Raw genomic sequence first — 19,154 nt, forward strand, 5'->3', positions numbered from 1 at the left:
TTTTGTTTTTTAGAAATGTGGAAGGGGAGGGAAAGAGGGAAGTGGAGTTCTCTGACATTTTCTTGATTGCATTCTTCCATTCTTTTTCAATTTGAAGAGCTCAAGGTATTGCAGTATCTCTTATTTCAATTTTATTTTTAATACTTGCCCAAGCACTCTAGCTGTATGTAGTCTCTTCTATATCAGGAAAGATTTGCCCCTGTAATATTTACTTATTCGTCTTTCTTTATTCTTTCTATATGGAGCACTCAAAGATGACCTTCAGTTGTTCTCTGTCTCACTGATAAAATTATTTTTGCACAAACAACTTTCAAAAACTACTGTCTCATCATAAGAGATTAACACAATTCTGCTGGATCCTTTTAAATCATATGACATTTATATCAATCTCCACTTATGAGATCACCTTAAGTTTTCCTTGTACCATCATTTTCATGTATGTCCAAAACAGAATATAATTTTCTCATTTATAAATTGGTAGAAAACATAATTTATAATCCATTACTCCACTGCAACCTGCCACATACATGGCAAAAAGTAAAAGCTAGTAATACAGAAAAATCTTATTACGCTTTAAAAGTTGGAGAATGTTTAAATCAGCCAACTCTTTAGTAAAGTTCTATAGGAAAAATATTCTGTCTAATATTCTAAATTTTTGTCAAAAGAAAGAATTACCAGCAGGTATGTGTGTGTGTGTATATATGTGCTTATGTTAGTTATTGATTTAAAATTAATCAAAAACTTCATTAAAAATTAAAATTTGTTTCTGGATTTCTACTTTGTTAGTACTAGAAATTGTAATGAATATATATGCATTGGAGTAAATTAATATTAATTCTATATTATCATTTTATAATATAAATCAAAGCCAACATCATAATGAAAACTTTGTGACTGCTGAAATACATTCTGGGAAAAATATAACTGCAATCAATTTAGAGAATTTCAGGTTTAAAATGGTTTTAAAAACAGAAATAGGGAAAGTAAAAAATAAATTTCTTAAAGAAGGTTTGCATTTTCTTTGAATTTTCAGAACACACTGCAGTCAATTCTACATGTTTCTAGGGAAGTGTATGTACTCATCTTCCCCTCAATCCCTCCCACCCCCAAACACACAAACTAGTTATCGCCTACAGAAAGAAATACTTATCTAAATGGGAAGACCATTGACTGAATGATGTGACTGAGTGGACAGAGTGACGATGAGTGCCAAGTCACCTATACACTTAACCTTTTTATACAGCTGCTATAGTTGAAGAACTAAGTTTAACTCTTATAGCTCTCTTAAATCTCAATGAAGTTATGATGTTTCTCCCTTAGATCCCGAACTGAAATAAAGTATCCCAACTTATTTTATCAGACAATTCTGTAATGGGGTTTAGAATATAAGCTCAACTAATATATCGGTATTTCATGTTCCTTTGGCAGTATTTCTTGTACGTATATCCTCTTTAGGAAATTATGAGGTAGAAGAGGTGACTGTGTTTTGGGACAAGACTCGGTATTTATATAGTTCCACCAGCCAAATGCTTCCTAGCCTTTTTCATGTGTGTCACACAAAAAGAATTATAAGTACTATAGGAAATATTATATGATATATATTACATCATATTACATGTCTATATATAATTATGTATTATGATATTATATTCCCTGGGGGGAATTAGAAGAGTAGGAGTGCCTGTATAGAGTTTAGTGAGAAAAAAATAAAAGTTACTTTGTCCAAATACTATGTAAAGTTTAAATAAAATATAAAATATTGTGGAAAATAATAGTATTGAATTTTGTCCAAATATTATATAATATTCCTCACTTTAGGAGCTGGATGTCACTCACCGTAGCTGCAGAAACAATACTATAAAGTACTTTCCAACATTTTCATTAAAAAAAAATTAGGTTGTTTCTATAGTCATCACTTTTCTACAAGGTTTTATACCTAAATGATTCTAATTCTTAACCAAGAATTAATCTCCTCAAATTTTGGTAGTTTCCATTGGTGAGACCTTTTTTATTCAAGCAAGCAGATGATCAGAAATGTTAAAACGTATTTTACAAGCATTTAAATTCTACAAGAGTTGAAACTGTCATGAAAAGTAATTTTAAATATCCTGTGATAATGCAAAGATATTCAAACCCAATCAGAAATTTAAAGTCAAACATTATGAAGTTATAAGGCTTTCATGTAGAGCAATCATGCATTGTTAAACTGGCTAGGATACAACTAAGTGCAAACTTCAGCTACTGTGAGTGGATGCAGAACAAATATATGAAAAGACACATTTGGGGCACTGCCTGGAGCTGAACCTCCCAGGAGACCCTGCCCAGCCACCCCCAGCCCTCTTTCCCCACCGCTGGCCGCACCTTGGGCTGTGATCTGGGCTCCTTGGGCACCTGGACCACGAACTCCTCTGGAAGCTCCACGGGGCCCTTGTCCACGATGAGAAGTGGCACGCTCTGCGGCTGGCTGCTGAAGAAGATGCCTGGGTGGTAGAGCGCCTCCTGGGCTGCGCTCAGCATGTCGCAGCGGAGCAGCAAAGGCTGGATGTCGATCATTGTGCTTGCCACCTGCGGGGACCGCAGGGCGTACCATCAGACTCCACTCAGTTCAGGATGGCCTCAGAAGATCCCTGCTAGGGTCTATTCCCAAGGCTGCAATCTGCTGCAGGCCATAGGCCCTGGCTCCAGCCACCCCAGACCCCACTAAGACAATCCTGGAGCTGAGGAGATCCTATCTCCCTGGTCCTAGTGTGAATGACTGTGTAGTTAAACGCTATATTAGTTGAACACTATCTGGCTTAAACACTATCTTAAGTAAGCAGGAAAGCTCATCCTAATCTCTAACAATGATTAGAAAATTCAACTGTTAATGAAATCAAGAAAGCTACCTGAAAAATATAAATATTATTTATATTTTTATAGATTCACAGTATTTTAATGTAAATTATGGGTACAAATATCTGTAAGTATAAATAAAAATATTGGTTACTGAACTAATTATTTATACACAAAAAGCTTGATAAGGTAATGGGTGAAGAAAGTTTCAGAGAGGTGTTTTATAAATAGTTTTGTTTTGTTTATTGTATTGTTACACTGACATGGGTTGTTTTAAATTTATTTATATGTTTCAGGTCATTTAACAATTTTTGAAAGATACGCTATTAAGATCTGTGATAAGTATTAAAGTGAAAAGAATATGCACACATTTCACCATTTATATACACAGTGATTTTACTGACAAATGGTACAAATTACATAAATGAATAAATATGAAAGACCAAGACAATAATGAAAAAATAAAATTACATACATATGATTTTTTTTAATAATTCACAAAACAGTCATACATTCTATGCTTTGAAAAACACAGCTATTTAAGCACAGGAATTTTTTCTGGAGAATTGATACATGAGATATACAATTTCTCTACACTAATTGCAACTAGCGTAATAAATAGGAATAATAAGGAAAATGTCCTTGTTAAAGAAAGAGAAATAGTTTACAAAGAAAAAGATTTTGCTTTACACAATTATTTTTTAACATACTATAACATGCACATTTAAAAACATGCTAATAATGCTATATGGCTACCATTCAATAGAGGCGAGAGAAATTAAGAAATTTAATAATGCAAGAGAATTTTATAATCATCTAACATTGGAAGTTTATACGGTGGTGCTACAATTTCTTGATATATAAAATATTTGCATATTAAGAATGAAAACATGTTTTCTTCCACATCACAAGACATTAAAGCCCTTTTAGAAAAAAAATAAATTATATTAATAAATCTATCAAGCAAACCATTTATAATGAAAATTTTAGATTATAACTCTAAGGTATCACCCTAAAACATTTTTATTTGAATTCATTTTAAGGTATGAGTATTAAAATATCTAAGTAAATGTTAATCTAAATGTTATTTTGATAGTTTCTGTGAATGAAAAAGATGCCAAAGAAGGAAACAAGTTTTAAGACGAAAAAATTTGTAAAAATAAAAATCTCAAAGTAATTGACTCCTTTAATGTCTAAATCCAGTAACATCTTTTATGATCTTTTGACTTCTAAAATATCCCTCTCCTCCTTGCCCAAAATGACAATGTGATTATTTTTTGATAAGTTTTTACATGAATACACATAGGCATATTTTCCTTAACACCTTTATAAATACTCTATGAAACAAAATTAGCAAAATATTATAAACCTATATTATCCTACAAGCTTCAGTTATAATAAAGATGAAAGATTTCACCCTCAGCTAAGTTAACATATAAGGACATTTGGAGTGATGGAGCATATGCTTATTTGTTCATTTATTCAACAGATATTTATTGAGTTCTTATTATGTGTCAAGTTCTTTTTTAAATGCTGGAGATTTGGGTGAGCAAAACAGACCAATATTTACTTTAATGAATCATTCATTCTAATGTGAGAGACAAAGAATACACAAACAAAAAATATATTTTTAAATACCATATAGAGATGAGTAATCTACAGAAATTTAAACACAACATGCAACAACTACTCTGTTTAGGTTTTTATGAAAGACTTACCTATGGGAGTAAAATCTAAACAGATCTCAAATTGCTAATCATATAAAAATCAGGAGTAAAGAGCACTCCAGGCTGCTGGAAAAGCCTCAGGCTGGAACTAGTCTGTTCAAGAAATAGCATATTGGTTAATGAAGCTGTGTATAGTAGACTGAGAGAATGGTCTGGAATAAGATTAGCGAGATAAACAAGGGCTAGATGATGAGCTTTGTAAACCAGGATAAGAAGTTTAGTTTTGGTACAATCAAGCATCTGTTTAGGATATTGAATAATGCTCCTAGGAAATCAGAATATTCCAAGATAAGAGAAAAATGGAAATAGTGATCTCTGCTGAACTAGAGGTCAATTATTTCAGAAATGGTCAATTTCTAGAGTAGGCAGATAATGATTATTGACTTAAAATCATCAGCTAAAAAATATAATAGTCTCCTTATTAAATGAAAGAATCTCATCTTAAAAGAGAAATAAGAATGTGCTCGAAGTGGAACTTGAAATCGACGGACCTAAAGAATAGGTATGGATCAGAGATGAAAAAATGATTTTATGAAGTGAGACCGAGGAATACAAAATACTGGGAAGTTAAGCAGACTTCACTCTTAAGTTGAATGAAATAAGATTCCAATGTGTTCTATGAAGCTGGAATATCTTATATGTCTATAAATTAGACTTTCCTTAAAATTCATCATCTCTATGAAAGGAATCTAGAGTCATCCATCAGTGGCAGCAAAAGTGGATGGTCTATTATATGGCCCACCTGGAGAAGGGCAATTAGGACAGAGCCAAAACCTTATTTTAAATTCTTGTTTAAAAATATTGTATATATTACGCTTAACATATTGTATAACTTCTGGAGATATACTTGAGTTATTAATATAAATCTAATTTTTCTTTCTGAAACTATTATAAAAATAATTCTTTAAGATAAATTTCACAGTTACAAGTCTGTTATTCCATTAGAAGCATGAAATCTCAAATGTGGAGAGAAACATTCAACTGATATTCTAGATAACAACCCTTAGAACATTCCGGCTAAAAAATCGCCCAAGTTTCATATGAAGAGGCAGTGATCACTCTGTCCTTGAAACACTTGATCACATTTGAAGAAGCAAGTTCTTTGTCATATCAAGAAAGGTGACATCTATACCCTGATATTCTCTACTCACTTGTCTAATTTCTATACAAATGAGTTATGCAAAACACATCAAGCTACCTCTAGAAGGTGCTTGTCTTCAGATAATTGAAGATAGCCTTTACATCCTAAATGTCTCTTTTGTTCTCTAGATTCATAAGGATAAAGGTTTCTTTCAAATTAACTATAAAATATACCTCACAATGTTACATTATTAACTATAATTTGGAGGCATTTCCTTATTCTGCTCTCCTACCTCCATTTGAGATCACATTTTCAAGCTTTGTCGTATGCAACACTAAGATATTTAAAATGTAATTGTGGTTCTGGGGCAAAAAGTAACAATAAGAACAACACATTCTGTTCTTCTTTCTCTCTTTTTTACAGAGATAGAGAGAAACTTCATCTAATCTCCTTTAAAAATTACAACACTAAAAACAAATTTTCTGAAAAAGAAATGAAAATGAATTGATCCTATTTACAATAACATATCTGACAAGGGAACCAAGAATACTCAATGGGAAAAAGTCTCTTTAGTAAGTGGTGCTAGGATAATTGATATTCACAACTAAGAGAATAAAACTGGATCCATTTGTTACACCACTCACAAAAATTAACTCAAAATGGATAAAACACTGAAATCTAAGACCTAAATCTATGAAACTCCTAGAAGAAAACATAGGATCAAGGCTCCTGACATGAGTCTTGGTAACATATATATATATATATATATTTTAAATATATATATATATTTCCTAAAGCACAAGCAAAAAAATTTAAAATAAGTGAAACTGCATCCAACTAAAGAAGCTTTTGCACAGCATAAGAAATGATAAATGAAGTGAAAAAACACCCTATGGAATGGGAAAAAGATTGCAAACCATATACATGCTAAGGAGCTAATTTCCAAAATATATTAAAAACTTATACAACTCAATAGCAACAAAACAAGAAACAAAAACTCATATAATGAGATATCACCTTGCACTTGTAGCAATGGCTAATATCTAAAAGAAAAGAGATAACAAATGCTGGTATGGATGTAGCAAAAAGGGAAGCCTTGTACACTGTTGGTAGGAATGTACATTGGTATGGCCAGTGTGAAAACAATATGAAGGATCCTCAAAGAATTAAAAATAGAACTAGCATAATACTGCAATTCCACTTCTCAAAACATATCCAAAGAAAATAAAGACACTAACTTGAAAAGATATCTGTACTCCCATGTTCATAACAGCAATATTTACAATAGCCAAGACATGGCAAACAACCCAAGTGTCCATCAATGGATGAAAGGATAAAGAATCTGTGGTGTATATATACAATGGAATATTACCTGATCAAAAAAATGAGAAAATCCTACCACTTGCAATAACATGAATAGACAGACCATGAAGGCATTATGGTAAGTGAAATGAATCAGACAGAAGAAGACAAAAACTGTGTGATCTCATGTATACGTGCAAAAAAAAATCATAAAAAAAGAGGCCATACTTGTGGTTTCCAGAGGCAGAGAAGTAGGGGGAAGAGGAATTGGAGAAAGGTGGTCAAAAGGTACAAATTTCCAGTTATCAGTTAAATAAGCACTAGGAATGTAACATACGTCATGATGACTGTAGCTCACACTGCTGTATGATAAACAGGAAGGTTGTTAAAAGAGTAAATCCCAGAGTTCGGAACACAAAGAGAACTGTTTTTTCCATTTACCTTTCTAATTTCTTTTAATTTTATTGCATCTATGTTAGCTGAATCTATTGTGGTAATCATTTTGTAATGCATGTAAATCAAACTATAGTGCTGTTTGCCTTAATGTATACAGTGATATAAATCAATTATTTCTCAAAAAAATGGAAAAAATGTATACCTGAGACTTCAATTTTTTAAAAAAGAATTCATTAATTTTTATAAACTTTACATTTCTTTACTTGTAGGTTATTAATATTCATCATAGTTAGTGCCATAATCAAAATGTCCACACAAGCACTCATACTCAGATATTTTTACCATTTCAACACTTTGATTCTGCTTTCAGTGGGCAAGCACACAATATGAAAATTAATATTTCATAATCTACTGAAATGATGAAAATATTTCCCCCATGTTTATGTATAGTCTCCAAACATCAAAGGCCATCAGAACATCAAAGTTCCTGAATATTGGTTGTGGATAAATATGAAGCAAGAAGAAAAGGAAAAATAAGCATGTAAGAGGTAAAGTATTTATGATGGCAGTACCAGAGTTTTTATCTTTGCTGTGGAGCTGATATTTGAAATAAATATCAAAAATATCAGATTTCATTGTTATATACTTTCAGAGATCAATACTGATTTACCAATACTAATTTAAAATATACTAAATATTATTTCTAATCAATTTCAATTGTTTTTGTTTTCTTATTCTCCTTACATGAGAACTACGTAATTCGGTTAATTATTTACCTTCTTCCTTCAAATATCTACTGATCATAGCAGTGAGCTTGGAATCTAGACAAAACATTGCCTGCAGTACTCTGATATTTCTAAGGTGAGGGAAATGCTAACAATAAAATACTACTGGAATGTATTTATCAGAGTTACAGTGATTTAACTTTCATGTACTAAGAATGTTTCTTATGAGTCATTTGTTTTTGTGTTTCAGGGTAATATTTTACCATATCTTTTTAGTAATTAGCTAATTATGAGCCTCAGAGAGTTTTAAATGTACAGAGAGCTATAACCCTAACTTGACCCTAACCTATACATTCAATTTTGCCTTCACTATTATCTCTTGGATATAGTACCTATCCTCCTATACACACCTGCCTAATGTTCGTTCAAATTATACTTCCTAGTGGGAAATCCTTTCCCCTACAGCTCAGGCTTTCCAGATATCACCCTTTTCATCATTTTTCTAACTGTTCACTATATACATAATCGACAACAAATTTCACACTAGTTCTCTTCCATTCTATACTAAAATTTAAAATTTAAAACCTACTTTTAAATTTAAATTTAAATCTAATAATTTAAAATCGTGTTGTTTTTTTTTTTAATCTCTAAGGTTAAGCAATATTACTTTCTTCCTTAAATAAACCTTTTAAAATTTTACTTGTTTTGTAATATTCTAGTTCATTCTATATATTGTTTTGGTTGGTTTATTTCTAATTTAAAACATAGGTCTATAAAATAAGGTAAATGCTCAGTAGGATATTAAAATGTCTTTGGAAGAAGTTATCACAAGATGGTTAAGCGATTTCGATTTGGGTTTCTTGCCTAACAACTATTTTAAATGTTATCGCATCATTAGATTGATGGCTCTGAGTCTATTTTTAATCTTAAAATTATTGATGCTACTACCTCTGACTCACTGAATTGTTATAAGAGTTCACTGAGCTATTGTGTGCAAAAGTGTTCAGGTAACTGAAAAGTGTTGTGTAAATGCTAGAAACTTATATTGAAATACTTATAACAACAAATGATTGATACGGAATGACTAATCCAACTTTAGTGCCATATATATACATATGTATATGGTGAGGGGAGGGAGCAGAAGGAGAGAGGGAGAGAAGGAAAAAGAGTAAGACTACCGCTTTCACTTATTATTATTTTTTTTAATCCTGCTTTCTTATGCATACCTGAAAGCCTCTACCCTTCTCCCAGCACCTTCATTTTGGTCATATAAAAAGATTACATTTTTCCTGATTTCTCACTAAGGAGTATGTGACAGTTGCATAATTTCTTTATAGGCTGGGTAGTAATCTCTAACAATACTCATAAAAGTTCCAATTTAAGCACCTAAGAATGCCACTGGGTAGAAATTACAACATAAAAGTTCTAATACAGAAAAATATGTTTTGATTCTGGGTCTTACAAGAAAATGGCTCAGTAGTGATTATCTGTCCACATGTGTATGATGAAGCAACATTAAAAATATAACTAAATATTATTCAATTTAACTAAATAGACACATTCACTACACTGAATTGTTTCATGAATATCAGTATGCCTTATGTGAATAAGCAATTTTCCCTTCAAGCTAGGTTCTTCACTTTTATACAGCATAGCTTGTTGTAGTAAAATAAAACCTATTTTGGTTAAACTATCATTCACCAGAAGACTGAACAATCAAGTTATAAAAGTTGTATAAGACATTCTGAGAATAGTGAAAGAGTCAAACACTTGGTTACAGATAAAACTAAAGAGAAACTTAATTCCTAGTGTTAAAAAATAAAAGAATAAAAGAAACAAGGTTTAAAGATTACTTTTAATTGGCTTTCAAGTCTGGCATTGTCCATGTCCTAAATATAGAGGGAAAAATTGTGGCTTTTTCATTGGTTATAATATTGTGATATAAATACCTCAAACATTTGTGAAAATGAGTAAGCAGAGTTTATGTGATATAAATTTATAAAATTAATCAGCTTCTGACATAGACATTATTTTCACTCAACTTAAATGAAAGTTATATTATACACTTCATTCATAAAAGGAATGGTAACAGTTTTTTTTCTTTTCTAACTAAAAACACTTCCCTACTTGTTAACATAAAGCAAAGAGTATTTAAATTCATGGTAACAAAAATAAAATTCTAAAATTAATTGAAGAATACTAACTTTCTTTTAATTTCCTTTCCTTACTCCCCTCTGTATGAATATTAAATTTTTAATGGTATGGAAAACTGTGTTTTCAAAATTTTGTAAAGAAAATTGTTTCTTTGAAAAGCTTTATAACTATAGTAATGGGGCACTTTTTCTTAATCACACTGCCAATTATACTTGATGTGTCGGAAAAACCAGAGGGGAACACACACACACACACACACACACACACACACACACACACACACACACACACACACATTTTGACAGAGATCTATCTCGTTAGTGAGTTCTTTTTCCCTATCCTAATTACAGCTGACATCTCTGAAGATAGTTGAGAAGAATGAAAACTTTCTATATATATGTTTTTTTTCTGGTAATAAGAGATTTTTAACCCCTCCATTTCTTCCTCAACACACACACACACACACACACACACACACAAAACAAATGCAAAACGTGTGTTAACAAGAAAGGAGATATGCTATGTAACAGGCTCACATGTCAAAATGATCGATTACATTATGTTGTTAGTACATACACAGTGTGTGATTATTATTGGACACTTACTTTTAAAAATCAACATAGTGATTTTTTATCTGTGTGCAGAGGAACGACATAAAGCCTGCCTCCTAAGAACAACCTATAACCTATAAAATATTTGGGCTATCACAGCTATTCCACTGTCTGAGCTATTGTGATTAATCTAAAAGGCTTTCTTTTAAGCAAATGCACAATGTTTCTTGGAGGGAGAGCATCACACCAGCCTGTTGCTTTAAATTTAACGTATAATCCGCCTTCATTATTAAATCATGTGCCCTTAAGGTTAGCATGGTTTCACCACATCACTATCAAAAGAAGAAAAAAAAGGATCATTGGTAAATAGTCACTACTATTGTTGATTTTTAACAAGAGGTACAGAAAAGAATAGTCCTGATCTAGTTCAGGTAGTGTCTAGAATTACTACTTTCATGATATCTCTAACAGCCTGAAGAGAAGCAGTAATGTGTGAAAGGTGACCATTCTTTTTATAAATATAGCAGGGTTTTTTTTTTTTCATTTACATGATCTAATCACATCTGGATCTTTTTCCCTCATCTATTATTCTTTAATGCAAACAACAAAATTAATCTGTTTTAAAATCATCTGGGTCTAACAAAAAATGAATCATTTTAAAATGCTATTTTGATTTTGCATATTATTTTTATCTTTTCATTTAATCAAAATGATGATTTATCTAATTTAGCTCAATGGATTTATCCTCTTTAACTTCATGTTAGACTAATAATACTGAAATGAGGTATATCTGTCATTCACTATTCAGTTTCTTCAACCTGAGATGAATAGTGAAGACAGGAATTTATTGGGTTTATAGTCTAATTAAAAGCAACAGGCTTACACTCTGAATAGCTTTTCAACACTCTTTAACATTTTTTTTTTAATGCTGATTTAAGCTTAAGACGTTCATTAGTAACTCATTAGAGACTTAGTTACAGTCCAGTGGATGATTCCTGAATATAATGATGGAATGTGTGTACAAATGTATAGGGTCATAATTAGAGGCATTCACATTTGGGGATTAAAAATATACAATACAGTCTTTGAAAAACTCTATGGAAAATAAGTGACCCCAAGGTGGTGTTGTATTTTAAATTTTGCTTACTACCCAGGTCATTTGTTTTTCACTTCTAATTCCAAAAGGTATGTTTTAATGACCACATTCTCCCAGGATTAAGCGTGTGAGGTTTTGTGTTAGGGCTTTTCTACACATTATTTTACTTAATCTTCACATGATAACAAAGTAGGCCTAATTACCCCATTTAACAAATAAGGAAACTGAATTAAATTGGTTAAGGTCATGTATCTTGGAAGCAACAGAATTTAAATTAGACTCTAAGGCTTCAGATCTTTCTTTTCATTCAACAGGACCATGCAAATTCAGATTCTAAAGCATCTTAGAGAAGACAATATTATAAACTTAAGCTTCAGGACTTCATGTAAATATCACTTTCTATATATGTTGTCATCTTCCTCTATCCATAGTTCCTCGGAATTGCAGGAGCTCTTTTGCATTAATATTTGTAGATCGTTTATTATCTTTATTTAAATTTATCCTAAAATTTTCTTCCCAAATAGTAATATTTCAAATGAACCCATTTGCCCAAAATAATGCAAGTTTGCTAGGTTTCTTGCCATATAATTCCTCATCTTCTCTTTTGATTTTCATTTTTGTTTGTTTAATTGTAGATGTAATGTGAGTGGTCACTAATCTACAATACGTAGGTTCGATAGACATAATGAATTGCATAACTATCTTGAGATGAAGTAAAAAGTAACCAGTAGTTTGTAGAACATATTAGAAAGAATCTATGAAAATAAAAGACCCGATATTTATCATGTAATTTGAGTAAAGATACAAAAAATATAAATAAGAGAACTTTTAAAATCTAGAAGGACAGGAATTCAGATTAGAACTAAACTAGAAACTTTTTGGCCACCATAATTAAAGCTTAATGTTATTTATCATTGTTTTAGGCTGGAATAATCTTAAGCTACTAGAATGAATTACCTTGTTGTTTTGTATATAAGTCATTGCTACACAGTTTACATATCAGAGTGAAATTTCAATCACTGCTAAATATGAGTTTTTGTCAACATAATAAAAGCCAGAATTAATGAACTACTTTCAAAAGTCAAATATGTAAGTAAAAGGGGAGGTAGCATGAGGCTAGAACAATGGTATATAATTTCAAAATGAACGTAAAATCTATGAGATTCAAGTGGGTAAGTCCAGGTAGAAAGCCTGTCTTAAAATATACAGTCTAAAAAACTCTTAAATCTGAATGTATTCTAACAATAATATCCTCTAGTCTTTTCTGGAAAAAAAAAATCTATACGGAGTACTTAGAACACAATAACAAAAAAATTAAAAATTAATAAATGATTGAATATTTCTCCAAGTAAAATATACAAAAGATCAAATGAGCACATGAAAAAAGATCGACATCATTATGCATTAGAGAAATGCAAATCAAAACCACAAGTTATTACTTCATTTTGACTAGAATGGTTATAATAAAAAAGAATAAGTGTGAGCAAAGATGTTGAAAAATGAAAATAGAAACACTTTCCTATTTAGAATGGATAACTGTGAAACCACTCTGTAAAAATTTAGCAGTTCTTAAAAATGCTAAACATAGAGTTATCATGCGATTCATCAATTCCACTCCTAGGTGCATACCAAAGAGAAGGGAAAACATGTACACACAGAAACTTATACATGAATTTTAATGGCAGCATTGTGCAGAATAGCTAAAAAGTAGAAATAATCAAGATTTCCATCAACTGATAAATACAATATGGCATGTTCATACAATGCAATAAAAAATTAAGTACTGATATATGCTATGATATGCATAAATTCTTAAATTATATTAAGCAAAAGCAAACCACAAAAAAAAACATAAAATCATATGATTCCATTTAGACAAAATGTCAGAATAAACAAATCCATAGAGACATAAAGTAGATTATTGGTTGCTAGGGAAGGGTGAATGGAGGGAGAAAAACTGGTTGTGACTACTAATGGCTATGGATTTTGTTTTGTTTTGTTTTGTTTTGGAGTACTAATAATGTTCTAAAATTGGTTGTGGTGATGATGGCATAACTGCACATACACTGAAGTCCATTGAACTATATACAATTTAAAAGGGGGAGTTTTATGGTATGGTAATATATCTCAATAAAAATTCCATTTATGCATTAAAATAGTGCATTAGATCATTATTTTTAAGATACATGTTATCTTTTATAAGTATCTTCTTTCTTTATCACAAGAAGACTACAATTTTCAGACTATTTGATAGGTGTGGCTATTGAGGCTGGCTGAGTTTTATACAATGTACATGGAAGCAGAAGTAACGTTCACTACCTTCAAGCATCTCCATAAAAACTTTCCATTAAAATCTCCACATGCTTGTTCTTCCTTCCTGGGATTTGAATGGCAATATCAACACCCGGGAAACCTCATGTCATTTGACTAGGTCTTTGAATAACTGTAAGAGTAATAGAGTGGCATCTGTATCTCCATCCCTTTTTCCTACACACACACTCTGACCAGAAACACTTACCTGCCTTGGAATGTTTGGAGAATAAGAAAATAGTCTCAGGAAGCCATTATTAATTTTGGAATCTACTGTGACTACTGCCTAGTTTATTCTAATACATTGTTCAAAAATGGAGATTAAGGCAGGTAACACAAAAGAGTCTTCCTCCAGAAATTTCATAATACATAATTTGAAACACACACACACACACACACACATACACACGATTGATTTGATCATGGCTAACTCATGTCCTAGACATTTGACTTTCTGAGGAGTCATTCCTATCACATTGCAACATAAATAAATAAACTACAGTGATGTTTCAGAGATCTCATTTTTATAATTGATCAATTTAACTAATTTTGAGATTTTAATTACTGTATTTTATATATATATTATGATTGGCCGAGTGCCTTCTGATTACTCTTTTCATTTCTATTTTCTTTTGCTTAATATTCAATGTATACTTTACAATATTTTTGTTGAATTTCTACACAGAAAAGCTCACATTGGTACTATAAATGCAGTTGTGTAAAAATCCATAGGAACTCATCTGAAAATATTTATCAATTTTGCTGTCCTCAATCTTTTCATCCAGGAATATGGTATGTCTTCTTTTATAATCCCCAGTAAAGTTTCAGAGTTTTCTTCTCATAGATTCCATATATTTCCTGCTATGATATTTCCAAAGTAACTCATACATTTCAGGCTGCTTTGACTCAAATAAGCAATGAAATTTATGAGTTACTTAATTACATACAAAACTTATGGGTGAATCATGAATCTGAACTCAAACTGGTCTCTTTAATTCTGAGAAAGTTTTTATTTTTTGAATCTACTGAATGAATACATCATTAAACCTCTTCAAATAATAAGGATATCTTAATATTTGGATATTTATTCTTATTTATATTTTATTTATTACTAGTGTAGTCAAAACTTAAGGAACTTTTAAAGAGATTGTAGCAATAACAATAAATTGATTATTTATTACCATTCATTTAAGACAGTTGTTAATTAACCTAAAAAGGAATCATTCTTTTACTTTCCATTTCTTGAGATTTTGTTTTGGGGGTATAGAAATATAGTCAAATTTTATAATAAAGCATATTATTTATAGTGCTATTTGAAATAGTAGAATATCAATGACCTTCACTACTGAGCCATCACCATTATGGTTGGATGAACACTGATTTCTTCATATGAGACAATGTTATAACTAATGAGACCATAGAAGGGTCTACCTTTTAAAATTAAGTCAAAACGAAAGACAGATTCTAGCATCCTTTCATTTAAAAATAATACACACACATACATGACAGCAGGAAAAATCTAACAAACATTAATTATATCACAGGGATATGGGATTATTACAGTTTTGCTTTCTCATTTAAATTTCTATGAGGAGAATTACTTTAACAATAAATAGGTGACACTGAATGACAAAGAAATATATGAGATTATTGTTATAGTATTTTACCAGTAAGCTGCAACCTTGACTTCATGACATTTAAATCACCACAAAGTGTTATATATGTAGATGAAATAAATATAGATAGCTTATCAAATTGCATTTGTGAGAGCCTAATTTTATACAAAGACCTATATCCATTACTTCTGAAAGTACAACTAGCATATTTCTCTTGCAAATCCTTAATTAGCCTCGCTTATTTGTATATCAAATCTTTCATACACAATAGATTTTTTTCTGATAAGAAGACAATCTTCTATATTTAAATAAACTAATTCTGCTATTTTGGCAATAAAGAAAGATACAGATTCAAATAAAATGCTATGTAATTATTAACAGAATTTAAAGAATTTTCAATTTGTCAATTAAAAATCTGAAAAATACAGATAATGAATTAGCTCTCATTTTCAAAAGGGCCTTATTCTGAACTGTCAAATTAAAACATGATAATACAACAAATAGTCTTATATCTAGTCTCTTTTTTATATGACAAATTGATGCATCTCTTTCCTATTGCATTTCAAGTTTTTGACTCGTCATTAAGGAATCATTTTCCAATAAGAATGGAAAAAATAAATGCATGGGAAATATACTATAGCTATTTATATAAAATTATAAATGCGAGAGCATTATTCTTATTCTGAGAATTAAAGTAAATAGCAATACAACAAAGTGCTGTATGAAAGGGGAGAAGGTTAGCAATGCAATAAAAAGGAAACAGATAAGTATACATTATATATTCAAATATTTTTAAACTCATTCAACACCAAGTATACAACTACCCTATTGCAGTTACTGTCCACTATGAGCCCAAGAAATATAAATAATAAGATATGATCCTAACCTTCCCAAATAGGCACAACATATAAAAATCTGAAAATAAGAAAATACTATTTTACTTGCAAAGTATGTTCATGTTACTCATGAGTGTTGCTATAATCAAAATCACATGTATTTTGCAAGTGCAAAGGCAAAAGAAAGTTTTCTTCCAATTGATCACCTGCGTACCAAGTATGTAGGGAAGGTTCATAAAGGCATTCTTATAAAAGAAAGCTAACAGCCATGTACATTTGTAGTTTATGTTGTGCTATTAGAGACTACATAGTCAACTTATGAAATATGTATTTTGAAATTTAGTACCAAATAGCTAATGAAAATGGAATTGTATGTATTTTCAGTAAGCTCATATATCATGATCATGACAAAGATTTTTCTGTATAACATATTTGATCATGAAAATAGTGATATTACTGTAAATATTACAAATTACCTAGGCAGGCAAACATTATAAACATTTCAAGGATGAATAATTTCTAAAAATAACAAAGTTAAGCAATGCTTAGCAGTCAACCTGACTTTTGACATTTGATAAAACATGACTTCATAAAAAGAATTATATGGTAAGATGGTATGTAGTAAAATGTAATTATGTACTTTCTCAAGCTTCACATCTTATCAGAAGTTAAAAATATATAGGTATTATTTTAAACCACTGACATATTAAATAGTATGTAACAGTTAAGAGATTAATAATAGAATACAAATTACATAAAAAACATAGTACTAAATCTATATGCATCTGAGCACTGTTTTGTCCCTGCTAAACACTGTTTATTATAATTAACTTCTTAAACATAATTAAGTAGGTTATCCCATAAAATCCATAAACATATAAATACACATATAGTTTTAGCAACAAAAAACAGACTTGCAGAAAAAGGTATGCAGGTGGTGTTTGTAGAAAAAATTTTAAAACTACTTTTATGCAAATGTATGATAAAAAAAATAATGCTTACTTATTTTACCCATAGTGAGCTCCAATGGTCCTATTTTCTATCTTTTCAATAGTGACACAATTTATAAGTACACATTTTAATTAAGATGAAATATATTTTAAAATATCTCAGCACCGCAATGCATTGTGGCTTTGGTGAAGTCACACCCTGGACCAGATCTCCCAGCCCAGGTTCTACATTGAACCTTGGTATTCCTTTACTGCCAATCAGCATGGGCCCCACGTGCCCATATTATCATTGGATTATTGTTCTCTGATTCCATTATTTTCCCTTGTTTGCAACTACATCAATACAACGACAACAAAAAAAAAAGCCTTTATCTTCATGCAACACTACATTAGTTAAAAGCAAAGTACTGGCCATCTGCTTTAGCTGCTTCTCTTTACTTCTGCCAGGTCTCATTTCATTATAGATAAGGGTTTTGTACAGGAAGCGGGGCATGGTCATGAAAAACAAGGAGAAATACGGAGGCACATAGAGACATAAAATATGGATGGATAAACATAGAACTAGAGACATTTCCTAATTTAAAAGAATTGTGAAAGTACTGATTAATTATGTTTCCCTATAGAAATTATTGGCCAAACTTTCTAGTATTATGTGGAGATTATTCAACTAATGTAAACATTATTTGGAATTAAGTCTTTAGCTTAGTTTCTAATTCTATTCATGTAGAGATTATGCAAAAATGCATCGCAGACAATTATGTTCTAACAATATATAACTACTACCACTGACAATTATATCCTTACATAACTGCTAATTATATATTATAATTATATTATCATATACTAGCATTCCATACTAAGCTTCATATATATTGGTTTAACAACAGTTTTTATTAGATGCTAGTTTTAAGAAATTTCTGACAAAACTTGAATACTGATGTTTAAGTAGAAAAATATTTATTTCTATTCTCAGGGCAAGAATAAAGATAATCATGCATTTTCCTCTTCTACATTCTGAGATTTAGTTTTATTTCAAGGAAGTTAATATAATAGAGATTCACCAAATGCCAAGCACTATGTTAGAAACTATCCATGTATTGTTCTATCCATTCTTAAAATAACTCTGCATGGAAAAAATATTTACTCTTGCTAATAAAAAGTTAGCTTATAAATTTTTAAGTTACTGTAAGTTCCTTGAGGAAATAATTAAAAATCTCTTTTTTTCCACTACCATATTTTCAGCAGCTAGCACAGTTTTATGGTTCAAAGTAGGTGGCAAATTATAGTTGTTGACTAGTTCACCAAGTAGCAAGGTTACAGAGCTGATAGGTGTCTGAGAAGAAATTGTATCTCAGATCTGTCAGACTTCAAAGTCCAGTCTGCCTGTACCCAGAATATAAAAGAGGCAGATGATCTGTAATTTTGCCTTATTTGTCCTAAATGACCTGAGAGTTGAGATAGAACTCTCTATTGGGAAGAATGGCCTCAATAGGAATTGATTATCTACTGGCAGTAGGACCAGAGCTCAAGAAGCTAAGTGTTTCATTTCAAATCCCCTCTGGGTCTCATAATAGCAGT

The 19,154-nt window shown here is 30.9% G+C and overlaps 1 protein-coding gene across 26 annotated transcripts in view; it reads right to left on the reverse strand.

Annotated features, from left to right (window-relative positions):
* The window catches only part of ADGRL3 (adhesion G protein-coupled receptor L3), a 713,052-nt gene that overhangs the window by 439,042 nt on the left and 254,856 nt on the right, over nt 1-19,154 (reverse strand). For 23 of the 26 annotated variants that reach the window (XM_036226761.1, XM_036226753.1, XM_036226746.1 and 20 more), the window contains one exon: nt 2,362-2,565. The exons of the other annotated variants lie outside the window; for them this stretch is intronic. In XM_036226761.1, coding sequence (XP_036082654.1) covers nt 2,362-2,565 — 204 coding nt within the window. The remainder of the gene's footprint in view (nt 1-2,361; nt 2,566-19,154) is intronic. 26 annotated transcript variants of the gene reach the window in all.

The sequence above is a fragment of the Rousettus aegyptiacus genome, unplaced genomic scaffold (genome assembly GCF_014176215.1).
Source record: "Rousettus aegyptiacus isolate mRouAeg1 unplaced genomic scaffold, mRouAeg1.p scaffold_m13_p_10, whole genome shotgun sequence".
Taxonomy (NCBI): Eukaryota; Metazoa; Chordata; class Mammalia; order Chiroptera; family Pteropodidae; genus Rousettus; species Rousettus aegyptiacus.